The 14,304-nt window shown below is 45.2% G+C and overlaps 1 protein-coding gene across 1 annotated transcript in view; it reads left to right on the top strand.

Annotated features, from left to right (window-relative positions):
* Positions 1-14,304, top strand: part of ASTN1 (astrotactin 1) — a 347,419-nt gene that overhangs the window by 291,123 nt on the left and 41,992 nt on the right. The window contains exon 17 of the mRNA XM_061160781.1: positions 13,405-13,673. Coding sequence (XP_061016764.1) covers positions 13,405-13,673 — 269 coding nt within the window. The remainder of the gene's footprint in view (positions 1-13,404; positions 13,674-14,304) is intronic.

The raw sequence follows: 14,304 nt of genomic DNA, 5'->3' as shown, positions 1-14,304 counted from the left end.
TAATATATACGTACCTCCTAACTACTATCTGAAGGAGAGTATTAGATTTGGCTTCTACAATTGCCCCTCAATTTGTCACCCCCTTGAATGGAACTGTCTTCATAGATGTTTCCTCCTTTTCACTTTCCTTGATGTCCTTTCTTTATGAGATGAACATTGTGTGTTTGAGTAGATCTATTTTTGGTCAAGAGTCTAAAAGTTTTCCAACCTTCATTATTGTACATCTAAAGTAAGACTGACCACATGGTACTTTTTGTCTAGCAAAACCCAGGATGCAAAGTGACTATAGATGTCCAGTTGGAATCTACTCCTTGTGGCAATAGTCTTCTTAGGGCCAGCATGGGGTCCTATTGGCTGGGGAGCATGCTTGGTTACTTCTGGAAAAGTTCAGGTGTAACCAAGCATGCTCCCCAGCCAATAGGACCCCGTGCTGGGGTCTGAATCAGTAGTTTTCAAATTAGGCTGCTTGTACCCTGGGGCTCTGAGTAGATGCTTGAATGACTTCATAAACAATGGAGTTGTTTATTTTTACCAAATAGTAATGATGTTAAATGCCTAAGTAGTCTTATTCCTGACTTTTATCTCTTTTACATATTCAGATTAGTTGTAGAATTTTTAAAGTGTTCTGACAATATTTATAAAATAAATTACTCTTGGTGACCTCCAACATGTTATCTGAAGACTGCTGTGTTATCTGAAGTGAAGTTGCTCAGTCATGTCAGACTCTTTGCAACCCCATGGACTGTAGCCTACCAGGCTCCTCCGTACATGGGATTTTCTAGGCAAGAGTACTGGAGTGGGTTGCCATTTCCTTCTCCAGAGGATCTTCCTGGCCCAGGGATTGAACCCGGGTCTCCTGCATTGTAGGCAGATGCTTTACGGTCTGAACCACCAGGGAAGTGTTATCTGAAGTCAGAATCTGTTGGTGTGCCTGATACCATGCATATTCCCAGCTCCACCCCACTGATGTAAGGCAACACTGAGAAGATCAGGTCACAGAATAATAGACATTTAACATTTGGCTGTTAAAAGGAACGTGGAACTCACTTCTGAAATGCCCCTCCCCCGCTGAGAAGTCCCTGACAAGCGGCTCTCTAGCTTCCACAAGAACCCCACTGCCAGCCAGTGCTTGTCATCTCCAAGGCTGCCCATCCTGAATCAGTTATAGATTAATATAAAAATTGTCCCTGAAGGAATGAAGAGGCTTCCTTTCACCTTCCCCACCCCCAAAAGTGGGTTTCAAAGCTTCCTCCTAGGTATGCCCAGAGCCTGTCTTTGCTGCCTCTAATATCACCCCCCACCCCCATCATATCATTGTCTCCTTTCCTATCCACTCCCCTCACCAGGCACCTGGAAGATGACCTTCTTCTTTTTTCTTATTTATCTGTGTACATTAGCACTGAGTACTGTACCTGACACATTATTGTTGTTCAGCTGTGAAGCCATTTCTGACTCTTATCAACTCCATGGACTGTAAGCATGCCAAGGCTCCTCTGTCCGTGGGATTCTCCAGGCAGAAATACTGGAGTGGGTTGCCATTTCCTTCTCCAGGAGATCTTCCCCACCCAGGGATCGAACCCGAGTCTCCTGCATTGGCAGGTGGATTCCTTCCTGCTGAGCCACCACCTCACACATAGTAGCGCTCAAGGAAAATTTCTGGTTCAGTCAACTCATCTCCCTCTCATTTAATAAGAACACCCGCTCTGGATCTTCATTTTGCCCTCCGAGATGTACAGAATTCATGCGATCCCTCTTCCACATGACAGCGCTTCACATATTTACAGAGAGCACTGCTAAGCCTGCTTCTAAGTCTCCTTGTATCTGTTCTAACTCCCTCAATTCCTTCAGCCATTGCCCTTAAGACGCTGTCTCCAGGTTCCCCGAAATCCTGACTGCCCGGCCTTTGTCCTAGTCTCACTTGGGTCACTCAGTCCTGGACCAACTCATGGCATGTGGCCTGACAAGACACTGTTTCTCTCTATCATCTTGGTCACCACACTGTCTTAATAAAATGTTAGATTTTATTGACGGGCTTAGCAGTCATGCTCCACTCATTGCCAGCCTCTTCATCTTGTAACCTTTGCTTTCCCATGATTTTCCACAATTTAGAAACTGTTTTGCAAGCAGGCTGAGTCTCTGAGTGTGCCCCACAGACCAGTGTGGGTTGCAGCTCTGGGTGAGAGCAAGGATAATAATAAGAGTTTCATTAAGTTTGGACGGGCAGCTGCAGAGACCAGAGAGTCGGAGAAGAGAGGGCACGGGTCACTGAGAGGTGAAAAGAACCCGGTCCACTCAGCGCATTTTAAACTCAAGAGGACCAAGAGGTGAGGGACTTGTGTGGAATCCAAAATCACCACCAGGAGCCACAGTCTATTTGAGCTGGTGGCTCCAACAGGCAGGAAAGCAGCATAAATTTCAGCGAGGCAAAGCTAAGTGGTAACGGACTTTAAGTTCTGTCATATATAGTTAATTTGCAGAATAAATTGGTCAGGGCAGCAAAAGGATTTAACATCCAAATTCATTTGCAAAACAGAAGCTAGATGAGTATCAAGAGGAAAATGGAGACCGTTACAACATTCCCTCGCCGGATGGAGTAGTATTATTATTGAATAATATTTTTATTAAACATTTCTAGACCATTTGGTAGTTAAAGATATTTATAAGCGAGCCCTTGCAGCATCTCAGCTAGGCATTGAATCTCTCGCTGTGGAACCACACAAGCCCCAAGGACTCCCACCTGCATGGAACTCAGGTTAGCATCCTGGACACATGTACACACACACACAGTATACACAATGTACTGCTGAGTCTTTGTAATCTGGAGATAAGGCAAGAAATGGTCATGCGTCAGTTTTACCCATTTCAGAATTGTCACGGGGTGTCCCAGACTGTGCTCCTCTTGTCCAGGTTTGAAGCCAGAAATAAAAGAGGTGACGGAGGCAGGAGCTGGAGCTGATAGGACAGGAAATGGAATAATAGAGTCACAAAGACAGTGTCTTTGGGCTGATGGTTAAGGTAAAGCGAAGGGGACTCATGGGCGCCCCCTAGCTGAGAAATAATGCCGCGTGGCGGACAGAAGGAAAAAGCATCATTGAATTTCACTTTTCAGATACAGCCGGAAGTTGAGAGAGGCCCCAGGGGAGCTCTGCACGTTAGTAAAGGCCGAAGCTAGTTCCGGGAGCGCCCTTTGATCTACACTCTCTCTGTTTCTATTCGTTGCCTCCCTCAACCTGTCCCAGGGCTGTTCCCCTGTGTTTTCCTGGTTCCTTCTTGGGGAGGACTAGGAAAGAGGAACGGCTCCTGCTCCGGGGTGGTCTGGGGGTGCACACTTGGCTTCTCAGCTCAGTCTCCCAGACAGGGAAACAAGACTAGGAAAATAAAATAAAACCTTAATCTCCAGGCAAGGGCACGGGAGACTTCTGGCGGCCCGCTGAGCATGCCCGATCATTCACGTGGGCTTCCTGCTAATGGAGATTTGAAAATAAGTAATCCCGCAGGTGTTCCTCATTTTCACCTCTCTCCCAGACTCGTCCTCTCTCCCCCTCCCTCCTTCCATGCTGCTCTGTCTGTAGCGAATCAGCAGGGATAATCCAGCGCAGCTCTGTGCATCCAGAAGGCTGTGACTCTGAATCTCTATGTCAGGTTTATTTTGATGTTGACAAGAAGATGAACACAGCTGAGGCTGGGCCGGGGATGCTGACGGAGCCAGAAACTACTCCCCTCTTCCTGTGGCCTGTTGTCCCGGGCGGAAGTGCAGGGGATGGATGGCCAGCTCTCAAGAGGCCAGCTAATGAAACGTCACTGGCCACCAATCAGGGGAGGGCTGACTGTCGGAGTCACAGTGTTAATGGCCATGGATGCTCCAATGGGTTGAATACTGTCTCCCCCCAAATCCGTGCTCCTCTGGAAGCTCAGAATATGACCTTATTTGGAAATAGGGTCTTTGCTGATGTAATTCAGTTAAGTTGAGGTTATCCTAGATTTAGGGTGGGCCTGGTGTCTTTGTAAGAGGAGGGAGAGGGAGATTTGGGAAAGACGCACAGAGAAGATGACCTGGTAACACCCAAGGACGAAACTGGAATGATGCAGCTCTAAGCCCAGAAACACCAAGGATTGCCGGAAGCCACCGGAAGCTAGAAGAGGCAGGAAACATCCTCCCCTAGAGCCTTCAGAGGGCGTGCAGCCCTGCCGACACCTTGGCTTGGGACTTTCAACCCCCAGAACTGGAGAAATAAATTTTTGTTGTTATAAGCCAATCATGTGATATCATTTATTATGGCAGCTTTAGGAAACAGAAAGGGAAAGATTTGATGTGAACAAAAAGCTTGGTGATCCACTTAGTCACATGAAAGGCATTTAGTGAATAAAGAAATGAGACTCTAACAAGCAAATATAAAACCAGAATCCTATAAACATCACAAATGTGGGTGTCAGTGCACACAGAACTGTATCGGTTTGCGATAGGGAAAACCTACAGAGTACCAGGTGCTGGCCTCTAGGGTTGCAGGGAGGAGCAGGTCCCACCCTGGAAGCGAGTAGGATGGACAGGACATAACACCAAACTCAGTCTGATTCAGGGTGGCAGGTACCCCCTCTGGACCCTGGCACAAGTTCCAGCGGAATGACTTCTATTAGGGGCGATGGGAGCAGAGTGGCATCAGTATATACATGGGGAAGGATGGAAGAGTGAGAGGAAGGGAGGGAGGGAGCAAGGAGGGAAGGAAGAAAAAGAAAGCAAAAGGGAAAGACAGTTTTAGAGAGTGTGGGGACAACCACAGTCGCAGCTGGTCTCCCATGGCCCACAGACACGTGCACTGAGGAGGTATTTCTGGACAACCTCTGTGAGCCACCTCAGGCTGCCTGGTCTGGCCTTTAGGATGAATCTCAATGAGGCTTTGGGTGGCAGCCTTGAGGAACTGCAGGCAGAGAGCTTAAATGCCTTTGCTTCTTCCCATCCCTGTGTATTTGTTGAATGCTTATCAAGGGCGGGGGATTGGGTGAGAAGCACCTTCTTGCCCACTGGGGACTAGCAACCTAGTAATTAAAATGGCTCATTTCTGTGGTCAGAGCTTTAGGGCTTCCCAGGAATTTTTGGATTCTGTTTTTGTTCCTCTTGAGATATATGGGCTGTTTAGAGATGCATCTTCAGGCATCTTTAAAGTGTTGGTTGCATCACTGGGCTGCATTCATGTTTTCCTTTTCACACTAAGTTGAAGATTAAAAAAGAAGTCACTTTTTTTTTTTTTTAAAGCTCTTGGAGACACTGCTAGACAAAGGTTAGTTTTGGGTTTTTATTGATCCCTTGGTAGATGCTGCTATCCTGCTCTTTCTTGGACTCAGCCTCTCATTCCAAATGGAACATCACTATGACTGACCAGAAAAGAGGCTGACGGAGGCTTTGGCCAGCTTGTCAGTTTATTAGAAAATTAAACCTGCTCCCACGTCAAAGGTGACTTAACAACTTTCGGCAAAGACGAGGCATTGCAGCTACCCCCAAACTTCAGTTTCATGTGAACCAGGAGCCTCAACCAGGAAATTATTTGTTTGATGACATTCTTATTCAGACGGGGGCGATATTCAGGAAATGTAACTTTATGTTATTGATCAGCTTTTTAAGAGCCTTTTGGGGACTAGATACCATTTTCTTTCTGTCTCCTACAGCTTCCAAATCTGCATGGTCATAATTGATGAACAAAATCAGCACCTGAAGGCGCCTTGGGGAAAGGTTTAATTCTGTTTCGTAGGCAATTCTTCATGAGGGCATTGGAAAACTGCATTTTTAGAGAAGAAAAAATGTCAACAAGGATTGAAGGAAAACTGAGGATTTTCTGGCTAAGTACCAGTTTAAGCAAAAAAAAAAAAAAAAAATCCAACTTTTCTTCAACATCCCCATTAATGGGGCTTTGCTGAGGTGCCCAGTGGGTATTTGATGACACCTGACTGCTACTCTGGATTTTGCCATACCCAGACATGCTGCTCATGCTTAAAACAAAGACCATCTGCTCTTTCCAGAAGCTTTCTGAAGGAATAACAAAGAACTAGAACTGATGTGTACAGTAACTTTAGTTTTATTGTCATTGTTGTTCTACATTGCATCCCTGCATCTCATTTATTTTCTATTTAGTAGTTGGTACCTCTTCATGTGACTTTAATTTTAGAATACAAAGGATACATCCTGACAAAGGATGTTTGTTTTTTAATCATGGATTGATTTGTAAGACAGGACAAGAGTATACATTCTCTGGAAACTGGGACTGTTTCTGATAGTTGGATAGTTGTCTAGTATTTAATCCCAAAAGAAGGTTCTGCTTCCTCTGAGCTAATGGGTAGTGATGGATGATTGGCAGGAGAGGTGAATGGTCTCCTGTGTGCAGGCTGAGGTTGGACAGAGCAGAAAAAGTGAAGAAGATGTGGTTTTCATGCTTCATCTCTGTGACCATCTTTGGGGTCTAGAATGCCTCTCTCTGTGTCTTGTTTGCTGGTGAAGTGGCCCATGTGATGAATCCCGATACAATGCTATCTATTGCTCAGCTCTCAGAGCTGCCCAGAACACGCACAAAGCGATGTGATGTCAGTGGCCACAACTTTCTCACATTTTCAAGTCACGGAAGAACCACTGTCTCCTCTTCAGCACCACCCTTGGCTACTCCCTTTCCTAAGTGTAAATCCTTAAATCCCAAGGTGACTTACCCAATGCACATTAGTAACCTTTGAGCTACATGTGTATGCTTTAAAGTTTGCAGAATGTATTTTTGCAATATTATTTCATATCTTTGCAACTAGATTATCTCTGGCCAATTTCTGTTTGTACATGAAAGTAGCGGAACTTACTCAGACCTGATGTCTCTCTTCCTTGAAGGAAACTAAAAAATCTCAAAAGAACCTAGGAAGGTACAGGGAAAAGTGACATTAAACTCAGCCTGTCTAGTTAGTACCTGCGGAATGCAGAGAGCAGGTACTTTGTATATAAGCCATTTAAATGATTTATTAATTGGACAGACATTTGTAGCATCCCATAAATATTTGTTTAATGAATTGTTGAATGCATTAGTTACGTTACCTGTTAAGCACTGTGGGATATTACAGTGGCGAAGAAGACTTAATTTCGCCCTCCAAGGAGCCTAGCATTTGATGGTGTGGCTGGCGGCAGTGCAGGTAAGTAGACAGGCACTATAAATATCCTTCATTTTAGAGAGTCCTCACTATGTCCCATATCTGCTAAGTTCTCTTCATGGATTTTATCAGTTGATCATTACCACAGCTTACGAAATCGGCTGTTATCATCTCTATTTTATGTATGAGAAGGCCCAGGTACAGAAAGCTGTCCTATTAAGAAGCTGTCCTGAAGTTACACAGCTAACAAGTGGTAAGGTCAGAAACCAAACCCAGGCAGTCCAACTCAGACCTCACAGAGAAGTGGATGGCTTGGGGGAGCTAAAGGACATAGACTTGAGATGGATTGGGCAAGCAAGGAGGAACCCACAAAGAATCCAGGATTTCTGGCTCCAGTGACAGAGAAGCTGATGCCCTTTGCTGAAGGAAGGACCGAAGGAGGAGGAGGTTCTGGGGAAGGTGTGGAGGCGTGAGGACAGTAGCTTGGGACATGTTGAGTTTGGATGTTGAACATTCACATGGATTTTCAAGCAAGTATCTTAAGTTTCTGTTATACTTGGGGAAGCAATCGTGGCTAGAGATGTAGCTTTGGCTGTTACCAGATGATAACTTTGTTCTTTTACTTGACAACTTAAAGCTTTAATAAGGGACTGAAGACATTTACAGATGCTTTGACTTTATTCTTTATGTTTGGCTTGTTTTCAAAATTTAAATTCATGGTTCATAACTTACTATGTTTACTCCTCCTTTCCCTCCATATACATATATATATATATATATATATATATATATATATATGTGTATATATATCTCCATGGATATATGGATAGACATAGATAGAAAAATATGGACATGGAAATGGATATATGCACCTAAACTAGGGAAAGGACATTCGAATATGAAGACACAATCCCTCTGCCCAAAGCACTCACTACCTGCTGTTCAGCTGTAGAGAGAAGTGGCCAAGTTACGCCCTACCCACTTGTCCCTGATTATCAATCCACCCTATTATATTTTGTTCAGGTCTCAGTTCAGTTCAGCTGCTCAGTCATATCCGACTCTTTGTGACCCCATGAACTGCAGCACGCCAGGCTTCCTTGTCCTTCACCATCTCCTGGAGTTCGCTCAAACTCATGCCCTTTGAATCGGTGATGCCATTCAACCATCTCATCCTCTTTTGCCCTCTTCTCCTCCTGCCTTCAATCTTTCCCAGCATCAGAGTCTTTTCAAGTGAGTTGGCTCTTCATATCAAATGGCCAATTACTGGAATTTCAGCTTCAGCATCAATCCTTCCAATGAATATTTAGGGTTGATTTCCTTTAGGATTGACTGGTTTGATCTTCTCACTATCCCAGGGACTCTCAAGAGTCTTCTCCAGCACCACAATTCCAAAGGATCAATTCTTCAGTGCTCAGCCTTCTTTATGGCCCAATTCTCACATCTGTACATTACTACTGGAAAAAACCATAGCTTTGGCATGGCAGGTCTAGGAGTTTACTTTAAGGCCATACAGAGCAACTTGACCCTCTCGGTCTACAGACATAACTAAATGCCCTGAGAGGCTGATTTGAGCCTGGGTATGTGGGCGGAAATGTGAATTCCAGTAATTTCAAGACTTCTGATGTGAACAGGAGTAGACCAGGGTGGGGCTGGTGGGGGTAGTACGTGGGCATCAGGGTGTCAGCTTCAGGGTACAGTTCTCTGTGGCTGTGCTTCATTTACCCCATGTCAAGCCTTCTTTCCTGTGGGTCCTAAGCTGTCTCCAGAAGCTGGGATCTGATGAGTTTGCATTTGATTTTTTGCTGCCTAATGAACTGCCTCTGAAGTTCTAGCTGTGATGTCATTAGCATCTCATTGCCTTGGGCACCAACTCAGGAGAGAGATTCTTAGGCAGCCCCAGAATCCTACAGGAATTGTACCAATTTACTTCATAACAACTAATTCACCTTCATGACCTGTCAGTTTCCAGCAGCAAAGCAGACCCTGCATGAGGATGGTCAGTCACTTTTATTATCATCCTCCTATGCTCCTGAGTCTAGGTGGGTCAATATGCACAGGCCTAAGGCCACAGGCACATCCTCAAAGAGATTGTGAACACTGAGGATGCCAATAATCTCATACCACGATATTCTATTGGGGAAAGTCATCCGCTGTGTGCTGTAGGATACAGATTTAGCCTAAAGCAAATGGCATTTATTTATAGCAAACTGTATTTGCAAAATGCTTTGCAGTTTGGGGTTGTTAACGACTTTCCAGGTTGGCTGTTCTGCTTGTAAGAAAGCTAAGTGTGATGAGGACCCCAAAGCCTCCTCTGAGAGCAGAGGGGTAAATTTTGCAAATTGGGGTGAGGGGGGGGGGCACATGAGTAGTTTTAGTCAGAAGGCACCTTTGTCAGTTACAGTCTTTTAAGATCTTTGTCGTTATTCAGTTACTCAGTTGTGTCTGACTCTTTGCGACCCCATGGACTGCAGCATGCCAGGCTTCCGGGTCCTTCACTATCTCCCAGAGTTTGCTCAAACTCATGTCCATTGGTCGATGATGCCATCCGACCAAGACCTTAACTGTAACTTATTTATGTCCAGAAATTGTGTGTTTGTTGAAATAGAATATTCATTCTATTAAGAGACAATAGCATGTCTTGAATCACTAGAGCATCTCTACCCTTCTACCCGGGACCTAGAAGGTAGAAGAGGGACAAAGTAGGAAAAGATTGTAACTGGAGTGGGCAGTGGACGAAGGCAGGCATTGAGCCTTGAGGAAATACAACAGTGTCTCCTCCTTCCACTTCTAGACCTCGCCACCGCCCACTCCAGCACCCAGGATGGGGTTAAAAGCAGATGTCAAAGATCAAACTGTCCTGCCGCGTTTAGGATTCGAAACTCTTCTTCCGCTCACCACAGACATGATGGTTATTGGTGCTCTCTTTGGGCAGAGGGAGATTTATATGGGCTTTCACCACCAGACTCCATCATTTTAAGGAGTATTTCCCAATTGTATCTTTAACAGTGCATGGAAAATGCATTTCCTTTTTGAAAAATCTCTCTCATACACACATCTCTATTCTTTGCTGGAGCCTGAATAGATGGCTTTGGGGAGTTAGCTGCTCGTTGCTTCTGTGTAAATCTCGCTCCTCTCCTGACAGCTCCATCCTGGGTGACGAGGGGACCAGAGGGGCAGTTCGTCTTGGCCTCCAGCAGGACCTGCTCTATATGGGCCTGAATATTTTCAGGAGAAGGAAAATAACAGTTCTGATGAAACCAAGAATTTGGTGGCCTCCCACCATCTTCCTCTGTAAACCGCTTCCTGTGCTTCTCTGTGTCCTAACCTTGCACCAATCCAGGGCTGAAGGATATCGAAGGGGATTAGTTGCATCTTGACTTTAATTGGGAAAGCCAGAAGATAGCAGCAAGAGGAACAACCCCTCAAATGTTTACAGCAATTACAAGCCTTAATGATGGAGCGTTGGAGGGCAGGGAGGCTGTCACTCAGCTCCAGTGTTTGAGGTGCAGCGCCCTCTAGTGGCCAAATTTGTCTACTAGCTGGTGCACCCTAAGTGATGAATGGGCAGGGGTTACATGTCAGGTATTATTGTGGCTTCTCTCAAAGTTCATTCAGTCAAGAATCTGTCTGCAAATGCAGGAGACCCAGGTTTAATTCCCGGGTCGGGAAGATCCCCTGGAGAAGGAAATGGCAACCCACTCCAGTATTCCTGCCTGGAGAATCCCATGGACAGAGAAGCCTGGCAGGCTACAGCCCATGGGGTCTCAAGAGTTGGACACGACTTAGCGACTGAACCACCACCATATGTCATATATATACAAATGTGTGTGTGGGATCTAGAGGGAATTTTGGGGTATTTGGGAATTAAAGGTGAGCAAAAAGAAATTTGATGCCATATTATTTTCCGCTTGAAGTAATTACTTCATGTGAAGGATATTGAGGGGGATTTTAATTTTCTCTATGAATTTTATTTTCATTATCTTGTGTTTCTCACAATTGTGCCTCTCACTCTATTTTTCTCCGCATAAGTTTTATGGAGTTTGTTTCACTCAACTTTTTGTTATTTGATTGAATGGAAATTGTACCATCACATTTTTTTTAAGTAGCCAGGCATTACTTTTCCATAAGTATCTCTTTTGTCCAAAACAGCCATGATGAATGTATCACACCTTTTCTTTCCTTTCACTGAAGTCATTTTAGACTTTATATCACCATCTAGTGGTCATTTCATAGAAGTGCTTTTCCAAGCCTTTTGAATTACTTTCTCAACCAGGAGGTTGAGATGACATGTGGATGGATAATGAAATGCATGTGAGGGAGGGGCATAGGGCCAGCCGGAGACCCTCAGGCTCTCCAGCAAAGCTTGCACAGTGAAATGTTTTAAATCTTATCTTGAAAAGAAGCATGATCGCTACTGATTTTTTTTTTTTTTAATTCTTTTACTCTCTCAATGAATAAGGGCCTGCTTTTCTAGAAGTCACATCATGGATGCAAAGCTCTCACCCCACCCCACTTTTTGCAGCCCAGTTCACGAAGCCTGTTGAAGAAGAATGGAAGCCTGGCCAAGGGGCTGGGTGGGGACTCCTGCCAGGTCATGGCCACTTTATGAACACTCCCAGCTGTGAGGTGGACTGAATTGCGTGAGCCTGAGTATCAATCAAGATTTGCACATGGCTTGGAGTGACTTTGAGGTTAACTGCTGTGGGCTCCTGGACCTTCCATTTGAGGCCATCATTCTTGGTTTTGGTGTGTGCAGTTACTTAGTTCTCTTATAACCTAGCAAGGGCTTGAGCTCAATTTCGGATCTGTTATTAAACAAAATGTGAGTGTGAAATAAATGATATTCCATATTTATAGTCCCTGAGTGAGTCTTTGCCTTTGCACAAAAAAGGAGTCTGGTGTCAATGGAGCTGCTGGTAAAAAATGCCTTCTCCACATAGTGATGACGCTCATGTGGGAAATGACAGTGCTGAAATACCCCTGGACTCTTCCAAATGGTCTTACATTACATCTCAAACAAGGGGAATAGCAGCGCTCCCTGGACCCTGTAAGAGGGGACTGTGCTGTAAAGCTATCACCTTCTGGAACCACTTTGTAGATCATTCCAAACAGTTCCCCCAAAGATTCAGTCCATCCAGGATGGCACCCTGAATGAGCCTGAGGAGCAGAAGGAATGCCTATTATGTCTGCCCATCGTTTCCAAAAGCCCAGGTGTCCCCCTGAAATTTTTTCATGTTCAGGCATACAACTGTGCACAAAGGACCAGAGATCACCTAAGGAACCCAGAGTTTGTTTTGTCAGCAGATTCTACTTCCATCTTCCTTTAGACGTAATAACTTAGATGACAAGTCATGAAGGCTTGGAAAAGAAATACCAAGCAGTGCTTTCTTCAGTACGGAGGAAACACTTCTTTTCTGGCAGGCATTTCCACTGTTTGTCACCAAATATAAATCAAGAGCCTCCCCAACTACCTTTTACTCATCAGTCAAGAGCAATACGGATCCATCTCTCAGGCTCTGGAGTACAACTCTTTTTGAAAAAGTCAAAATCCCCTCCCCATCTTCCATACATCAATTGATAATGAAGCAGAGGAAGTCCTATTCTTCCTTATGACTTAAAGGCTTTAGGATTCAGATCTCACAGTATATATTAGCTGTGTCTTCTTGAGGCTCTTGGATTCACTCTCCCCGTCTGTAAAATGGGTGTGATGATAGAACTCATGCAGAGAGCTGCAGTTGAGGTTCAGGGAGGTCTTAAACAGCTCTCACTTTCATAGTTCAGACTTGATGAATCTTACTGCTAGTTATGATTAAAACCATAACGATGGTGATTTGACATGCACTAGTCATTGTGTTTTGTGTTTGAAAAATGGTTGGCTGTTTATTTATTACACAATGCTAGGGGCAGGTATTATTGATACCTTCATTTTGGGATGAAGAGAGTGATTCATAGAATAATCACTGCTATTATTGTTTATGTTATTGATGGTAGTCATAAAACCCACGCAGATACTGCAGAAGCATCGCTCTGAAATGATTCGTGGAGCTCATGACACTCAGAAAGAAAGGAAGAAAAAAAACTGTCACATTTGGAAGGACTATTTCCAACTCTGTAGTTTTCGGAGAGTATGGGTTCCCCAAACTGAGTGGGATGACAGCATCCCATCCTTACCCCTCACAGACATTTTCTGACTTCTCGAGGACCTGACTCCAGCACTCAGGGGCCACGAGGCCATACAAGTCCCTGCTATTTCCCCTCCCTCACTGCTCCCTTTCATTCTGTGTCTGGCAGGCAACTCCCCATCCGATGAGTCAGAGGAGCGGGAAAGAGACCCCAAGGTGCTGACGTTCCCAGAGTACATCGCGAGCCTGTCAGAGTCTGGCACCAAGCGTGTGGCAGCCGGAGTCCGCATGGAGTGCCAGAGCAAGGGCCGATGCCCCTCGTCCTGCCCGCTGTGTCACGTGACATCCAGCCCTGACACCCCTGCCGAGCCAGTTCTGCTGGAGGTGACCAGAGCCGCCCCCATCTATGAGCTGGTGACCAACAACCAGACCCAGAGGGTAAGAGGCCTGGGACTGGTGGCTCAGGGTGGCATCAACAACAGAGGGCTCTGCAAACGGCCTGAGGACGTCACCGGGTCAGCTGAGCTCCAGGCTATGGACATGGAGAGCAGGAATTTTTTTTTTTAACTACTCCAGGCATCTAATTTGCTTAGATTTGCATATTTCCATGTTAAATCCAGTCAGTGCCTTCAGGTCACTCATGGTGATGACTCAGGAGTCACTGCTCAGCATTTGTACAGGTCTGTGAGCAACAAAGGCTGGTAGGAAAGAGGGTGATGGGGCGGCATCATAATCATAGTCACCAAAACAGTGTTCAGAAAGCCTCAGGATGGGATGGTCATGGGAGGAGGTTCAGCAATACCGCCCCTTCTTGTTGGCATGGCAGGTGGACCAGCTCTCCTAACTGATCCAAACCTGGGACCAGCTGCAGCCAGACTAGAAGGAGCACCTTAGGTATACAGGTCCCCAAGGGAAAGGTCTGCCCACCTCAACCTGGACGGGCTGCTTTCCTGGCAATCACTCTGACTCTACGAGCAAAACTCCAAATCGATATAGACCTTCCCGCCTTCTCTTACACGGCTAGGTCATGAGGTTTCCCCCAACCACATCTGCTTTTCTTCTGCTGATC

This window comes from Dama dama, chromosome 14 (assembly GCF_033118175.1).
Source record: "Dama dama isolate Ldn47 chromosome 14, ASM3311817v1, whole genome shotgun sequence".
Classification (NCBI taxonomy): domain Eukaryota; kingdom Metazoa; phylum Chordata; class Mammalia; order Artiodactyla; family Cervidae; genus Dama; species Dama dama.
This window is presented reverse-complemented; position numbering and strand designations above follow the sequence as displayed.